Below are 18746 nucleotides of genomic sequence, written 5' to 3'. Positions count from 1 at the left end.
TTTAGGGTACTTACAGAAGGCTTGTGGGCTTCTCTGTAGTTTGATGGGAGATTCACTGCATCAGAATCTGAGAATTATTGTATTACTGGATACTTGCACAGTTTTGCTAGTACAGGAAATGAAACATGAACACAAAGCAAACGGAGGAAAAATTCTGAATGCAGATTACTGTTTTTCTCATATACATCTTTGCACTTGGCTGCCTGCAGTCTGAAGTGGTCAAAAACTTCAGACTTTAAAAGTAATGGCTTAATTTCCTGCATTTAATACAGATCTTTAATAGCTGTATTTCCATGTGTGATGGGCATCAGTTTCATAGTGTATGAATGATAGTATATGTCATTACTTTAATATAAGGACATTAGTCCTTCAAATTTATTAAAACAGCTTTTTCAATGCACACATAGAAAAACTGGAATTCTGCACTTCACATTAAACATTCAGGAAAAACAGGCAGTACAGTTAAAATGCAAAGTAAGACATCAGAATTAGGTTTGTACAGAGCAGATTGGTGCTTTTCCTTTATAACATATAAAAGCAGAATAACAGTACATATTTGTGTCTGTATTCATATTTATGTACATTACATACTATGTACTACACATGGTTCCTTTTTATTTTGGTTACCGAACACAAATGCTGTCAAACCTACTTGGTCAAGGCCAGCAGACTGATCAAGCAATTCAAAACATGTCCATAACTTCCTCCATGGTTCTGCAGCCCTGGATTTTGCTATATTAGTTAGGGAGTGAAGCAGACCCCACCCCCACCCCCATGCAGAATGTATTAGCTAGCTGTTCATTCAGTTTGCTGTTCTCAATTGAATGGGTTTCACAATATAAAAGTGTTGAATGACAAAACACACATCCCATACACTTAAGCATATACATACACATACATACATGTAGTACAATGCAAGCAATCATTCACCGCTACTAGATACATACTGTTCAGCCGTATGTAAATTTGGTACATTCAACAAAGTACCTATAAAGCTTTACACTGTTGCTAACATTTAATATTCATATTCTAGTAAAAGAAAAAAGCTCATCCTTGTCATACTTTAAGAGACACACATTAACAACTCTTGTAATGTAGATGCACCACAGGGTTTGTGCTTGGTCATTCAGTATGCATAATCTGCACATCTCCCACCATGTGGTTCTCTGATCAAAACAATACGTACAATCAGCTTAGAAAAAAGCAATGAACCAAAGTGGAGCTGTATCGGCGTTAGGTGCACCAGTACTATCTGCCCCTTGTAAACCTTATGAAGGGCTAACAGCATTCACACTCCATCTTCAGCTGCATTAACACAATAAAGAGAAGAAGACCAGCAGCATGTACAATGTATGGTGTTTATAAGTAAGGCAAGCAACCATTACACAGGACGCAGAGGTTTATTGTTTAGCTTCAAGTCATCCTGTGATTCGGCTGGTGGACAAGGACTACAAGTGAAAATGCACTAAAGCTTTTCTCTGTGGTAGAAACCCATGTTTTGCTAGCAAATAAGAAGTCATAGTTAGTGTTGGAGTGGAAAATGAACAGGTCGGGCTGGCTGTCCTACTTTCAGTTGAAGGGAGGGAGGTTGGTACTTGCCTGTTCATAGTTCTTCCCTTCCTCTCTCTGGCAGAAGTGAGGGGGCAAAGGCAGGCCATTCATTGAAGGAGGAGTTCATGGTACCATATGAACATTAAGGGTAAGGCCAATCAGAAAAGGCTTCCCTACCATCAGTATGGTCCCAGACTAGGTGCCTAAAACTTCTCTCCGCAATGTTGTGGAGGCTGATTTGGGGAGGGACACTGGGACATAGTAAATAAAAGAAGCCACCCAAAATTTGAAAAAAGAAACAAAAACTAAGGTTTCTCTCCACTCTAGTAACTCTTCAACTGAAAATGTATTAATATAAAGCTCAACTACTGTTACCAGCAGTCAAAGCAACCTAAAATAACCAGAAACCAACACTTAGATAATCAGAAGTCTGGAACAGGAAAAGAACTTTGGCTATAGATTGTGCTATTGATCTACTTTAAAGTCCATAACTGAAGACTCTTATAATTAATCTGTACTTTCTTTGCTGGAGTTTTACTTCTTTGGCTTTAAAGTGCACAGTCACAGCTTAAACTATATGCCATACTAGAAATATAATGGGGCAGCACATATTGAACTTATACGGTATATGCAGCAGTTACACAGAACCGATCCAATCAGCACAAATTCACCTCCAAAAAGCCCCTCACGATTCTTTCAGTGTATCCTTTCAAATGCAGAGATTATCCCCTTAAAGATGATGTCAAATGCTGACTCCTCTAGCACTTACTTTCAAAAAGACAAGACTGTCAAGTTCTGAATTCTGTAGAGGACAAGGTTACAAGAAAATCAGAGTCTCCTTGCCAGTCATGGAACACCAAGGTACTACCCCCTATGACATCTCGAGAGATGGTCTCTCTCTCAAACACACACATGTAACTTACGTGTGCTGGCCCTATCCCCAGGACATGGTAACAAAAATGACTTTTGGGAGATTAAAAGGTGTTTTCTGAGAGACTAGACCCCATAAATAGAAACACAGCCTACATGTGGAAGACTACTCCTGTAATAGAGTAGACACACACATGGTGCATCTTGCTAGTCTGATTTCACTAGTTGCTATCTTATGACTATATTAACGGTGTTTATTAGGTTTTGTACCAATATTCTCTTCTGATATTACACCCAAGTCCTATTATCTCCTTTACTGCTCCAGCAGATATTACAGCCATACTTCAACTCAAAGAGTGGTTTCCCCAAAAAGTGCTATTATTTATTTATTTTTTGTAAGATCAAGCATATGTGAATGGGAAACCCTGCAGATTTATAGCAATGAAAAGTGAATTCCATTAACCTACTGTAACCCCTCCCCAGCAAATGAATATGAAATATACTACAACTGTACATAATTATTCTACTACTCAAAAGGAAGTAACAGTAGCACAAGTGGCAGGACAATTAACAGAGGAGAAAGAAAGTAAGGAGCAGAGATGCAAGTAGTACAGATGTACTAAGGTCACACCTGACAAGTCTTTTAGAACTTCTAGCAGTTGTACACTCAAATTAAATTTTCCAGTCAGGTGTTTATGCTGTGAATATCCACAAAAAATGCTCAATCTCCCATCTTATGTGGTCTGTACAGACAATCAAATCTATAAGGGATGTCATACTTCTTCATGACATCACAGTCTGAAACCGTGCTAATGATTTCATGTCATGTTAGCTGAATACAGGCTCAGGAAAATAATGAAAGAGGAACAGTGGTCTTGTTTTCTTAGTACTAAGTAGTAGTCCAGCAGAAAACACAAAAGGCAGAAATAGAATACTCAAATCCAACATTTCTGTCTTCACAGGTGTCTCATGGACTTATCAGATCACAGAATGGATCAGCTTTACTGAGGAAAGTAAAGCAAAGCATGAAGCCTTCAATAACTCTTGTTTGTTGTGCAATAATCACAAGAAATCATGACACTTGACTAATTTCATCAGTTTTGCAGAGAGCAACTGCCTGCAATTCTGGGGTCCTAAGAACATTTCAAAAAAGTGTGAAAGAAAAATGATACAGGTGTGGTGAGTGTATGCACTCTGCCTTTCATGGGAAAACATATTATATCAATTCCAATGCTGCAAGGCAGTAGCAAGGAAAATGAAGAGTAATATTGTACTCATCTTTGTTTGGATGTCAGCCTCAAAAAGTCTAAACCCTGAAAACTGACCATCCCAAATGCAGTCCTGGACTTGATCAATTCCTAGTCTAACAAACAGAAGCTTGACTGCTTAAAACAGGAAGGACACTGCATTCTCCCACGATGTTCTTGTTATGGCCAAATGGCCACAAACTCAGCTTGGAGTTCTAAGCTTGATAATGTATTCTAGGTTCTGCTAAGGCCTTCTTGTCCTGGCCAATGAACCCGAGCATCTGAGTGTTCTGCCCAATAATAAAAGATTAGTCTAAAATGGATGACAATCAAACAACCCAGATGCTGGTGTTTGTTAGGTTGCTGAGGACATGGCCCTTGACTCTAAAAAAATAGTTGTTCTTTTCACACCAAATGCCAGGATGCCTGTTACAGACCCTCACACCACACTTAATCCATTTTATTAAAGACATGTACTGTAAGCTACAGGATTCCAAGTGGGAAATCAGTTTCTCTTCAAATATTCAAGGTACGAACATGGAATATAACTCCTTAATCACAAACCAAACAGACTGTTAGATTTCTCCTCCCCGCGGTTGAGTGGCGTTCGAAAGACACTCGTGAATGGGCGTGCCTTCACTGAAGATTGGGCGTTGGGCTGGCAACTTGGCACCATAAAAATCTACTGCCAATCATTAGCGGACGGGAGTTCCGTTGTGGCGACCCCTAACTGGGAAAAGCCGAAAAGACAAACAAACAAACACTCTTGTAAAACAATGCTCAGCAATGCATACGTTTTTACACCTGATTAATAACAAAATACTACTGACACCTAGATGGGGTAAAAGGGTATACAACATAGCATACTTTGTTGTTTGTAACACTTTGCCCATTTTTTGATGGGTAGGTTTCCCAAACTATATTAAAACTGTACTCATGGTTGCAAAATATTATTCATGTTTACATGTACACCTACATCTCATAACATGAGAGTTATTCAGTCCCAAAGCACAAAAAGCACGCAAGCTAATCTTTAGTCACTGGTATTCAGGTATTGTTTGCAGAGTCTACTTCTAATCAATGAAAACTCATTTTTTCAAAGATAAGAAAGCAGACACCCACTTTCACGAAAGTGCACTTAATCGAAAGTGGTGCACTTTCGCGAAATTCACTTAACCGAATCACAGTACAGTGGGGATATGGAAATATATCCTTTTCCCCACTGTAGTGTGATCTCAGAGTTAGTAAATGTAATTACCAGAGGTATGTCCGGCAAAGAACAATACATTTTTGCAGGGGGGCAAGCCCCCCTGCACCCCACAACCCCCCCACACCCTTGCTACCAATATATACTAACTCAGAGATCACATTACAATGGGGAAAAGGGTATATTTCCTTATCCTCACTGTACAGTGATTCTGTTAAGTGACTTTCCTGAAACTGCACTCTTGTGAAAGTGGGTGTCTGCTTTCTAATCTTCAAAACAATGAGTATTCGTTGATTAGAAGTAGACCCTGTCTGCATACCACATGACGAGGAATGTTCCTGCACATACTAATGGCATACTTCTCTTATCCTTTTCTGAAATGAGTTCTGGTGACAAAACTTGCCTACAGACAAACCTTTCTGCATGTTAGAGCACATCTAACAACTATTTTGTTCAAATACCCCCCCCAAAAAACATATGGATAACCTCATATATCATTAACTAGACATATAGTTAAAAACTTTCCAACCGGTTATACAATTACAAAACTGCTCAATGCATGTCTTTACAATTCACATAATTTCTGATCTGCAGGTAAGCATACATACAGGTTTCATAGGTAGGTACTAGGCTATCGGCCCAAGGGCCTACATAAGCCTAGCCAACAAGGTTCCCTGGCTTACGCCACCCAAGAAAGTTATTTTCCTGTGCCATTGTCGAGCAGAGACACAGAAGTGATCCCCAGGGTGTATTTCCTATTTCCATACAGCTCTACAACTGGTTAACTGCAGTTAAGGTTTACATGGTAAGCATATATTAATAGTTTAAAGCAAATATACATTACTAATGTTTATGTGGCCAGATGTTTACAGTTAATACATGCTCAGGAATTACATATCCAAAGCCTTAGCACCTATAATTTATATGTGCGCATGAAGTTTATGTTCCAAAATGCACTAGCTATATTTATATGTGCCCAGGACATTAAGGTCCAGATCATTATTCCCTGTGGCTTACATGTGCAGAAGATGTACATATCCAAGCCCTACTAGCTACAGTTAAGGCATACTCAAGGGTTATGCTCCAAGTCTTACTATCTCTGTTTAATGCAAGCTCAGAATATGTACATCCAAGCCCTACCACTGCAATTAGTATAAGCTCAGGAAGTAGAGGTTATAAGGCTTACTATCAACAGATGTCAGGTGCCCAGGATGCTATCTTTATTCGTTCCATATTTTACTTCCTGCAGTTACTGGCAATCAGTGTGGAGGGCTGCCTTACAGCATTTCCAATAATTAAAAAACAGGTACTTCAAAGAAATGAAAGTGTAAAACTCAAACGGCAACAGGTGCCAAGTGTACCTCTTAAAAGAAAATGGACAAAATGACATTATTGTAGCTGCTGTTTCCTCAAAGATGTAATCCAGTACCTTCAGGTGACCTTTTCCCCCCTTTAGGCACTGATGCTTGTATGCCTCCTGCTTCTTGGGCAGTAGTGACCCTACAAGATTGCAGGTACCCTCTTCCCTGGGTATTGGAGAGTCCCATCCCACCTCAAGTAAAGCAAATCCAAACTCTTCAGTTACTGGGCAGGTATAACTGTAAAGCAAATTAAAGGCATTTGTACAAGGAGTGATGTTAGAGTCTAGAAGAAATGACAGAATATTTCAAAGCCTGAATTACAAGACACAGATAGCCTGGGCAGCAGTGACCACATGCACTCTTAATCAGCAAAATGCATATTATCCAGCCATATGACTGAATTCAGAACTGATTGAGCTGTATACTACTAGCTTTAGCCAGGACATTTAAAAAGCTCTTAGTGCCAAGCGAAAGGAAAATTCATGGAGTTACAATGCTCCTTCCACAGAAATTGAATAGGTTAATTCTTTTGGTTTTTAAATGGCACAAGTGACTAGCACTTTGTATTTTCCCTGCAATGGGATGCATACTTTAGTAGCTCCAAGCAAGCACAAGCAGTCACAGGGTCAACAATTTTCAGAGTTCCCTTCTTCACAGAACTCTGCCATCCACTTGTAAAGGCTGTATCTCCTATGCCAAAAAAAGCAGAGTCTCTTTGTCCCTGCTCTTCTGCTGGTGAAAGGCATAAAGAAGCAGGAATGAAGCTCAAAGTATCTGATGAATTCCCAGACATAGTTCTCTCAATGTTCTGAAAATGAGTTTCTGTGAACAACATGCTACAGTCTGCATGTGGTTCTGTGATTCCAGCTTCATGGAGCTCCTCTAAAGTTACAAGTATAATGATTGTTTTGCTCAGGCTCTTTAAGTGGCAAGCTGGGCTTCTGCTCCCTTTCTTCTTCTTCTTCATCTTCCTCTTTCCCTCTGTGTTTAACCAGAGGTCTTTTCTTGAAAAAGTCAGACACATACCTCACCTATAGGGAAAAAAAAAGCTTTAATTGACCTTTCTGTGTAACACATTCCACAAAACATTCACTCCTCCCACCTCACTGACATGGACTATCTTCTAAATAATGGATTTCCACATGAGGCGTAAGCACCTTGTCAAATTTGAAGCTCACCCTTAAAGTGAAATAATACAGCTAGCTGCAGCTCTGAAAATGTAAATTGATTGCAATGTCTTTCTCAACATGGGCACTGCTCTTCAGTATCTTACAATCCTTCTCATCCACAAAAAATACTCAGTATGTTACATTATCTAAGACTCAGGACTGCAGTCACAATGTGTCAATTAACAAACGTATACCCTATGACACTTGACTTCAGACTTCTAGCCATAAGAGCTATGTCCAAGTATTAACGGAGTACTACACTGTGAACAGGGGATACTGATTTTCAATTTTTCAAGGACCAATATCAGAAAATTAAAGTTTCTAAGTGTCTGAACAGTGGAAACATTGAATTTTATGGAATTTGGCATTTTAGATCAGAGTACTGATTCACCATATCATGCATTTATTCTCATATTGACTGCTTATAATACTGACAGTTTGTGCTTCTGAATGCTGCATACAGCCTATTTTTATTCTGCATAGATACAGACTCACTAAACATAATAAAGAAATCACAGTAATGAGCAAAAATTACACTTGAAAAGTTAACAGTTTAATTCCCAGAATTCATCTCAAAAAATGGATTTATTTATTTATTGTTTGAGAAATGTAAATAAATTAGTGTCCCAGATTATGAGACATAGAAGACAGGCTTAAATTCCACAGGCGGCAACAAAAAGAAAACCTTTTTTTCTAGACAGGCATAAAGATTCAGGGTCACTATGGTACTTACAGTTAAGGTGGCCACAACTGCTCCTTGCAGTAATCCCATCAGTACGTCACTCCAGTGATGCTTGTAATCAGAAACTCGAGTGTAACCAACATAAATAGCAAAAGCAATCAGGAAAAACTGAATTGTGGGGCGAAGCAAACGGGCCCACTCGGCAGCTAGACGAGCTTGCAAATACAACTAGGAGAGAACAAATCAAAGAGAAATTAATGTGAGCCACAACGCACAGCATTTAAACTGAGCTTTCAGGCAGTTCAGAAGGCCTGAAATCAATTGATACAGAGAAAAAGAAAAGAAAAAAAAAAGTATTCTCCCGCTAAACCTACATTTACGTACTTTTCATGGTAAAGTCCCTTTGTTAAATAAGGAAAATCAGAAGCCTCTTTTTGGCAGAATCACTGCAGCTCATCACTGTTACCATCTGCCTAGCTGGCCTCTACTTCCACAATGGCAGTAACATTTTACATTACTTTGAAAAATTGCACTTTTCCTGTGGAAGACAGGAGGATGGCTGAGTACCTGAATGCCTAGTGTAAAGAACACAGTGACCTATTCTAGGGTCATCGCCCAAATGCCCAATGCAAGGGGCAAAACAGACAATAAATGAGTGGAGGAGGCTTCACATATATGGACGGACCACAGCTATGGTTGTCCTTAGTAACAGAAAGCAAGGCAACAATGTTGGTACCAGGGTCCACTACGAATATAAATAAGAAAGAATAGTTGTATAAAATCTTACCATAGATGTCCTTCTCTTCCATGTTGCAGTATTCCAAAGCCTTAGGTTTTCCTCTCTTGCTACCCAAATGTCCGGCCAGTATACAAAAGTTTCTAGTCACTGCAGGGTACATGGGACGTCTGACATTGGCTAAGGGGATGTGGGCCATAAAAGTGACATCTGCACATACCAGACCTCAGAAGTGAGTACCCCAGTCATACACCAGTCCCAGGATAACTGTACAAGTCCAGTGCCATCCAAGAAGGGACAGTTTAATGGAAGAGGGGGGAAGGAATACTGCAATATGGAAGAGGAGGACATCTATGGTTATGGTAAAATTTTACACAATTATCCTATATCCTTCTATTCTCATGTTGCAGTATTCCAAACCCTTGGGTGAGTGCTAAAGCTCAAAGGGAAGAAGAGGGTGGAGACTTGGAACTATTTTCTAGGAATCCATGAAGGATTGCCCTGGCAAATCCAGCCCTGGATTTGGAAATGTGATCCAATCTATGTTTGGTAAAGGTGTGGACAGAGGTCCATGTAGCTGCCTCTAAAATGGAGGCAGTGTTCATCCAAACCTTTAAAGAAAGCCCCAGATGAAACCATAGCCCAAGTGGAGTGTGATTTAATCTTAGATCCTAAGGCCTTTCCATGGTATGCATAACAGAAAGAAACTGCCCTGGAAATCCAGGCAGAAATGGTCTACTTTGGAACTGCTTTCCCCAGAGCCCTGGGATGAAAAGAGACAAACAATTGGTCTGCTTTCCTGACAGACTTGGCCTTGTCAAGATAAAACCTAAGCTGTCTGTGCACATCAAGGTAGTGCAAGGCATTCTTACTGTCATTCTGAGAATGAGGAAAGAAGGTGGGAAGATGAATAGCTTGGTTTAAGGATAAAACATTGACCACTTTGGGCATGAAGGAAGGGTTGATCTTACGAGTTACCCCATCCTTGAGAAAGGTGATGAAAGAGGGAATAGCCATGGGCCTGTAGCTCTGACACTCTCCTGGCTGATATCAAGGCTACCAGGAGTACCATTTTCCAAGTGCAGTGTTTTACTAAGGCCACAGAAGCTGGTTCAAAAGGGGCCACCATGAGCTTTTCTAAAATATAATTCAGGTCCCGGGGGGAGGGGGGGGTTCTTGGGGGACTGAGATACAGTACTCCCTTTAGGAATAACTTTGCAGGCAACTGAGATGCCAAAGGGGGGCTTTAACAGTGGAGTATGCCAACCCTGTCTGCAAGAGTTCACACAGGTATGACAGTACCAAAGGAGCATCATCCTGAAAAGGGTCCAACTGTCTTTGTAGACACCAAATGGAGAATCTTTTCCATTTAGACAAATAAAATCTCCTAGTGTTAGGTTTTCTGGCCTTCTGCAGGACTGCAAGCACATCCTCATTGTAAAGGTGTCTGTAAGGGATCAGAATTCTATCACCCACAGAGTAAGATTCAGAGATTGTAGGTGGGGATGGATTAATGATCCCTTGTCCTGTGTGAGAAGGTTCACTCTGTGAGGTAACTTGTGGCGATTGCCCCTGGCTAAATGCAGAAGGAGGGGGAACCAATGCTGTCTTGGTCAAAAGGGAGTCACCAACAAGATTTCTGGTTTGTCCTGATGGATTTTCAATAGGACTTTCTGAAGATGTGGGAAGGGGGGGAATGCATACAGGAACATCCCCTTCCAAAAGATTGAGAAGTTGTCTGTTGCCCTTGCCAGAGGACTGGGCAGCCTGGTGCAAAATGATGAGGTGTACCCCATTTGTGGACTAAGTCCAAGAACACATCCCTGTGGAGCATCCATTTATGGGACTATGCCATGGACCTGCTCAAGGTGTATGCTTGGGTGTTCTGCTCTGAAGGGATATACACTGCCTGCAGAGTGACTCCCTGTTGTGTGGCAAGCTCCCAGACTTGGACAGCTAGTCTGCATAGCAAATAGGACTTTGTTCCCCCCTGCTTGTTCACATACCACAGAACTGTAGTGTTGTCTGTGAACAATTTTAGGGAGCCCTGCTTCAGTGCATGTTGAAAGCCTTCAGGGACAGCAGAATTGCTCTCATCTCTCTGATACGGACATGTTTCTGTCTGATGGAGTCTGACAAAGTGCCCTGTATGCTTAGGGAACCCATGGCTGCTCCCCATCCCAGATCTGAGGCATCTGTGTACATCTCCTGTACTGGCAAGGAAGCCTGTAGGGGGAGTCCTGGGTTGGAGGTCACATGATTCAACCACCAATGAATCTCTTCCTGAGACAAGGTAGGAAGGGGATTTTGTACTAGAGACCTTGGGTATCATTGTAACTTTTTTATGTGGAGCTTTGCCAATGGTAACATGGGAATAGTCGATGCTATATGACCCAAGAGTCTGAAGTACTGCCTGGCAGTCAAGATTGTGATTTGAAGGACAAAGAGCAGGTACTGCCTTAAGTTTTCCACCATTTTAGGTGGCAGAAAGGCCCTCATGACATCCGTCCTTATCCTGCATCCCAGGAATATATGGTCCTATGAGGGGTTCAGTTTGGACTTGGGGTAGTTTCATCTTGAAACCCAGTGCTTGCAGGACTAATATTACTGTTTGTAGATGGCATAGCAAGGGATTTGAACAGTCTGCCTGGATCAGAAGGTTGTCCAGGTAAGGGAATACTTGAATCCCTTGACTCCTGCAGAAGGCACCCATTGGTGCCAAGTACTTGGTGAAGACCCTTTGTGCTGTAGAAAGTCCAAAGGGCAAGGCAGAGAACTGAAAATGTAAGGAGCCCACAGAGAAACATAGGTATTTCCTGTAACTGGGCCTTATGGGGATGTGCGGGTAGGCATCCTTGATGTCCAATTTGGCTAGGAATCCCTGAGGTAAAATCAAGGGGAAGAGGGTCTGCAGAGTGAGCATCTGAAAGGTGGGTACTTGCAAGAAAAGATTGAGGTTGGAAAAATCTAGGATTAGTCTCCAGAGACCATATTTTCTTGGGACTAGGAAGAATCTGGAATAGAAACCCTTCCCTTTTCTGTCATAGGGACAGACTGAATTGTTCCTTGGGCAATAAGGCTGTCTATAACTGGCTGAAAAGGGGGAAGCTGCTCTTTGGGTGGCTGTGGAATACCTCTCAAGGAAGGTTTTGTGTTCCAGGTGATTAAATAACCCTTTTCTATGATGGATAAGGCCCACCTGTCTGAGATAATGTTTTTCCAAACTGGGAGGCAGTGAGACAGTCTTAGGGAAAGGGGGTGGAATCAAGAGTTTGTTCAGTAATGGCAGGTAGTCACAGACTACCTGCCCTGTCCTAAAACTGAGGCTTCTGGCCTGGAGTCTGAGCAGACCTGGAAGGAGTTTGTTGCTTCCTGGTGCTCTTTCTGCCCCTGGAAAGAGGAGGAGGAGCAGAATGTTTCCTTATAAATTGAGTTTTTGAGGGGGTAATTCCTGTGCAATTTGGGGATAGGAGAAACAAATAGGTGCTTCAGGTCTTGTAACACCTTCCCCTTCTGTTGTAGAGTTTTGAACAACTCAGCCACCTTTGTCCCAAAGAGAGCAGAGTTATCCAGAGGCAGATCCAATAGTTTTGCCCTAATATCATCAGGTAAGGGATGTAACCGTAGCCAGAAGTATCTTCTCAGGACTAAGGCAGATGCAGCAGAACTGGCAGAGACATCAGATGCATCGTAGCTGCACCTAATGGAATGCCTAGTGACCTGAGAAGATAAAGACAAGAGGCTGAATAGCTGTGCCTTGGCAGGAGAGTCTGGAATCTCAGTCAGAAGCTTAGTGGCTTGTCCTAAAAGGGCTAGGGCATATTTTGACATATGAGTTTGATAGTTTACTGCCCTGAATGCCAGGGTAGCTGAGGTATAAACCTTTTTTCCAAGGCACTCCATGGCCTTGCTGCTTTTATCTGTAGGGAGAACTGAGGCGGATAGAAGCAGTTTTGAGGGCTTATCAGCTGAAACTGATACACTGCCAGGGTCTGCTACACGCAATTTAATAAGAAATGTGGCTCCTCGGGGACCTTGTAGAATCTGTTAGGCCTTCCAGGGGCAGGGGGGCTGACATATAGCTGAAGGAGAGTGAGTCTCCAATTTGTAGAAGTTCATAATATCTTTTCTGAACTTCTGTCATCTCAGTGGAATCCCCCTAAAAGAACTCCCTTATTTTGGAAATTGTCTCCCCAAAGGTGAGATCCTCACCTGGAGGATCTATCTTAGCAGAATCTTCCTCTGGGGAGGCATAACCAAGGGGAGATGGTAACTGGGAGACATAGGACAGAGAATCCTATGAAGAGAAGTCAGAGGAGTCCTCAGCTTCAGGTTGACAAACATCTTGAGCCTGAGGCCTAGGGCTAATTACAGGGGAGCCACTGGGGTGGGGATGAGGGCATACCAGGCCTAACAGCCATAAAAGCATTGAAGAGTCTCTGAGAAAATGCCTGCCAGTCTGGCTGGCTAACTACAGGAAAAAAAAAAACATGATATTTTTTCTGTTTTCTTTTCAGGGAAGGCCTAGAGGGTGTAGGGGCCAAGGTAGGCCTAGGTTTCCTAACATCTGCAGTAGTGGTTGGACCTGTCTGGACAGCTGGTGCAAGCCAAGGTCCCCCCTCACTGTTGCTAGCCAATATCTATGTTACCTCCAATGACATGCCTTCCACTCTGGGCATTACAGCTTTCCCAATGGTACCCGATGTACCCATAACGGCAGCGACCCAATGTTCCTTCAGGCTAATGTTGGCCACAGGAGGAACATTGTGTTGAGGAGGAGCAGCAACGGATTCATGCCTAACAACTTTGGCCTTTTATTAGGTGGCTCGATGGCCTGACCAGATGCGCCCCCCCCCCTCCCCAATAGCTAAAGCTAAGCACTTAAGGGGCTAATTTTCTAAATAAATGTTCAAGGTGTGCAGACAGCTGTGTAAGGTTTTAGGGACAAAGGCCTGACAGATGGAGCAGGACTTATGGTCGTGCGTAGGCCCTAAACAAAAAAGGCAAAGGTCATGGGCGTCCTTATGGGGAATCTGATGACTGCACCTACACTTTCCCTTCCTGGATGACATGAACCTAAACAGGCATGCAGTGACCCAAAAGAACAAAACATCCCCAATGGGGTACTTGTCTTTGAAAAGACGATCGAATGGCCAGTACGGTGGGAACAGATGACATTTGCCTGGCTGAGAGTTGGCAGAGAGGTCTGGTACGTGCAGATGTCACTTTTACGGTCCACATTCCCTTAGCCAACGTCAGAAGCCCCATGTATTCTGCAGTGACTACAAGCTTTTGTAAACTGTCCGAATGTTCGGGTAGCAAGAAGGGAAAACCCATGGGGATCTAAGGTCCAATACAATATAAATTTTCAAAAACTAGATTTAAAGTTTACAGGATAAGGAAGAAAAGCAACAAGAGATACAACTGAACTAACACAGCTGAATGAGGAAAGAATGGGTGTAAGCTGAGGTTATACATCACTTGCCCTCAGAAGATGTAACATGGCCAACAGTTGTGCTTAGTGCCCTTACAGGAACAGAAGGGATGGACAACAGGATGAATGCTGCAATGTCCAAAGAAAGACCATGAAAGACAGATGGAAATATGGAAAGTGAATCCAAGAAACAGGAGCTAGGAGCTAAAATTATATTCCAAAGTGCCTGGGTAACTAGGGTTGGGGGGGCAGTTTTTGGAGCTGAAATGAAAGTACTCATAAAAGACAGGAAGAAAAGATGTCAACTTGGAATAGATTCTTCAATCCCATCCCAAGTGCCCACTGGGGTGGAAAAGAAGACAGCTGACAGAGTTGAACCAGTTGTGCAAAGTAAAGACTGGAGGAAACAACAGCTAAGATTAGTTGGCGAGGGCATGAGGGAGAAAAAGAATGGCTTAGGTTGACCTTCCATCTCCTAAGGTAAAATGGAGAATACATGGTAGAAAGTGCTGTGTTGGGCTACAATGACCAGGGAACAGAAAACATTGAAAGATAAGAATAGGGTCAGATTACCTGAGGTAATGGAGATCAGGTACAGGATAAGTACCTACACTATCAAAACAAAGCTCATTAGCTGGTGTTGGGCCATAAATGTCCACAACTGAGGTACAGGGCAAATAATAACTGTTATTACAACATGGGTGTAAGAGAGAGAGAGAGAATAGATTCTATATTAACTTTGGCCTAGAGTATTATTGTCAACAAATGGAGCATAGAGGAGCACTAAAAATACATATAAACATCAGTATGTATACTTAGTTACCCAAAGCTGTATAATAAAAATGGAAAGTCAGTTGACTTCAAATGCCAAGGTATGCTAAGAAGAAATGGATGGGGGCTTAATTGCTGCCTCAGTGACCCAACTTTAATCAGCGGGCATAGAACTGAAAGAGCTGGCTGGCGGGATGACAGAATGAACTGTTTGATATTCAGTGCTCCTAGGAAATGGTAGTTGATGAAGGTAGTCAGCTGGGCATTGAAGCTCTCAGTGGCCCCAAGAAATCCCACCAAAAGGCTGATGATTGAGGTACTGTATGCCAACCCCACCACAATGAAAAAGAATGCTATCACACAACCATGTTACAGCTACCTATGCAACTAAGAACAGGACACACATTGGGCAGCATCACATTATTTGGAAAGCTGCAATTCTGAGACCCTCCTTGAACAAATGCCAGATAAAGGTAACCCAATGTGCCTAGCAGCAACAGGCAGCAGCTGAATGTTTAAATCCATGACCTTAAAACAAGTCAAACAATGATATACTGGTTCTCAATGTGCAGACCCATATTAATTCAAAAACCATAGCCAGCAGGAAGCATGCATGAGGCCAAAGTACTGAAGCAAGCCCTTACATTATGGGGGGTGACTAGATGCCAGCTGGAGACGGTGTCATCACAAACAGGGCAGTGAGAACGGGTGTTGGAAGGGTATAGTTTATACCTTAGAAAAAGGGAGTGTCAACACCCAACATTACTAGGTATGTGAGAAAATGTGATACAAAACATGCATTTGAAGAGCCATCACTGTACCTGGGATACATGAGAAACTAGTAGACACAAAGATAGTAGCTGGAAGCCCAGGATAATGCAAAAACAATAAGTCCAACACCAAAAAAACAGAGTTTATTGCAACAAGCAAAGCATTCAGGCAAAATACCGAGCACTGAGGAAGGGTATTTTGCCCGAAAGCTTTGCTTGTTGCAATAAACTCTGTTTTTTTGGCACTGGACTTGTTTATACATCAGAAACTACTCAGGAGCATCACACATGAACAAGCCGTAACAACCCAACAAAGGCAGCTATCATTGTGGCTATGCAACAAATTAAAGAAATGGCCCAAATAAACTATCCAACCTTCCAAATTACCTAGGATGTAATCAAATGCACTGACAGCAATACAGCACAGGCACTGCCATTCAGCTACATTATCAAATGCAACATTCCCCATACCAGTGAGAAGACAAGGATGTCACCACACAAAAACCTCTATCCATACAAGACATACCAGCTGACCATTACTGTTTAGTCAGATACATTCATAACTTGTACTATGGATGACCCTGAGCATGGAAACGCAGTCCATTCTATAGTTGCTAACCTGTCTTCACAGCTCAAACAGAACTGAAGGAGGCACCTTTCTCACCATGGCCAGAGTGTGCCAATAGTTGCACACCCTGCCTTGGCAAACAGAGACTCTCTGTAGCTTCATAATGGCATCACTCATTTACTGCTTAAAGAGGCAAAAAGAATATGATCAGCTACAACCAGAAGTAGAAAGTACTGAAGGACTGAAACTGATGCTCATGTATTATAATGATTTTTGAAAGGGCTGTCTTAAGGTCTGCTCAGTGAGATGACCCTGATGCCACAATAAAGGGGGGTATCCATCGAAGGAAGAGCATATGGTAGGAAATCCAGATGTACCACTTGGCTGTCAGCTATGTCACCAATCATAGCCTAAGCTTTGTGGCTACAAAAATTACCTGCTTTAGTATTATTTCCAGCAGCTGGGATCAAGGAGGTACTTGAAGGCATGGCTGCAACACCTGCTAGGACCAAAGATATTTTCCTGTTTACTCAGTACAACGATGGGAGGACACCCATAGAAGGGAGGAAATCACTTCAGAAAGTTGAAACAGTCCCTGGTATTTCCTATATCTCAATGGTATATGCACACAACAGCGGAGAATAATCTGCCCATGACTCACGTGACTTTATTTGTTACTTGGGCACCAAAATGAAACCCTGCAGCAATTCCCAGAAATCCTTCAGAAGAAACAAGATACCGTAGTTGACAGGTATGAAGCTTTGAACAAAGCAAAAACCCTCAAGCCAAGCAAGACAGATGTTCATGTAATGGAACATGGTGTACAGGAAATATTTTCAAGATGTATCGAGAATCAAAGTCGGTTGAGTTCCTCTGTGTCATGGCCCATAATTATTCACAGTAATATATAAGCACTATACATACTAACCTTTCTGGTTCATTATTAATAAAATAAGCTCTTGTACTTTACTGTTGGCATAAATAAATATATCAATTGCTCAAAGATGTCCCATCACTTCAGCATGCTGGCTGCCTATGTCACCACCTGGTCCAGGTCTTATACACTGGTGCAACTCTTGTGCCAAAGTGTCCTGCCGGTTTTATTGTCTCTACCTTGTGTAGTTGATCTGACATCTTCCACTGCAGCAGCCATCAGACATCACCATGACCATCCATCTCTGTGTTCACTTCATCTCATGTTTTAGTGTTCAATGAGGTGTCGGGCAATGATGCTCCCTGATTCCGCACTCAGCAATAGGAACTGAAAAGGATGATCCAGCTGCAAAAGTGTAGTCAACTAGTCTAAGGGGCAGGCAGTAAAAGCATGCAAAAGACACAGCCCCACCACAGCAGACACAGTGCCTCCTAGGCAGCAAGATGTAAAAGCAAGTATGGCATTCAAAAGGCGGTTACCTTAAGTGTCACCCTATCAGTCACCCCTTGCTGATGTTGGCCATTACAGATGAGGGCTATAACAAAGAAAACTCTCCTTGGGAAGGGGAATCCCAAAGAGGGTTATGACCTGCACCAATGCAAAACAACAATGAAAATGAAAATGATGCCGTTGGGGCTTGAAGCATGTGGTAGCAATGGTGGTGGCTGTGCTCATGGGGGCACAGGACAGACAACAGATAGGGTAAGGCACAGTAACCCTCAAGGTGTTAGTACATGAGGCCAGATCTGATCTATGTCAGGGGTCACTGGAGGGATGAAATGGATACAAGTACCCAGGATAAGGGGATAGAATGCACAGTAGCTGGAACTGGGCACTGGGTTTGCAGAGAACAGGAAGAAAGACAAACTGGAATCAGGCCTCAACTACTCAATGGAAGGGGTAAAACAGATGCTACATACAGTCATGCTTTGATTGTCCAAAAGAAAACGGTTGGTAGCTGGGAGCTGGACAGTAACTGTAAAGGAAAGTGGGAATAAAATAGACAACTGAAGTCTTAGGGACTGCTCAACTGACAAGCCTAAAGAAGAAAAGAGAAAAAAACATTGTGTGTGGGTCTGCCTAAAATGCCAGTCACTGTGCTTGCATGTTATTTGTCTTGTATGCTGCAGACAGTAAACGACTTTGACAAAGTATTTTTCTTCTAGAACATTAATGTGCTTATTTTGTTAATACAGGTTCCTTTGTTACACCTATTTTTGTGTCTCTTTTATAACACGCACAAAGCAGAAGAACACAAACTAGTAACCCAAAATTGAAGAACCACACTGAAGACACAGAAATACGTATTTAGTTAGCGCTTTCATTTACTCAAAATAGGCAAACTTCATCAGACAAATTTCACAAGATAAAATCCATTCCTTATATAAACATAAATTAATTGACATCACCACAAATGATCAATTAAAGTGGTCAACCTCCATTTAA

General features: G+C 42.0%; 1 protein-coding gene across 1 annotated transcript in view; it reads right to left on the bottom strand.

The window, feature by feature from the left end:
* Positions 1–342: 342 nt before the first annotated feature.
* The window catches only part of PLPP2 (phospholipid phosphatase 2), a 387929-nt gene continuing 369525 nt past the window's right edge, over positions 343–18746 (bottom strand). Inside the window, exons 5-6 of the mRNA XM_044053752.1 lie at positions 8139–8315; positions 343–7267 (exon numbers count right to left, since the gene is read on the bottom strand). Coding sequence (XP_043909687.1) covers positions 7106–7267; positions 8139–8315 — 339 coding nt within the window. The 3' untranslated portion in view covers positions 343–7105. The remainder of the gene's footprint in view (positions 7268–8138; positions 8316–18746) is intronic.

Source organism: Protopterus annectens, chromosome 13.part0 (genome assembly GCF_019279795.1).
Source record: "Protopterus annectens isolate FY-2018-M chromosome 13.part0, PAN1.0, whole genome shotgun sequence".
In the NCBI taxonomy this organism is placed as follows: domain Eukaryota; kingdom Metazoa; phylum Chordata; order Ceratodontiformes; family Protopteridae; genus Protopterus; species Protopterus annectens.
The sequence above is the reverse complement of the archived record's forward strand: the minus strand, read 5'-3'. Positions and strand labels throughout refer to the sequence as shown.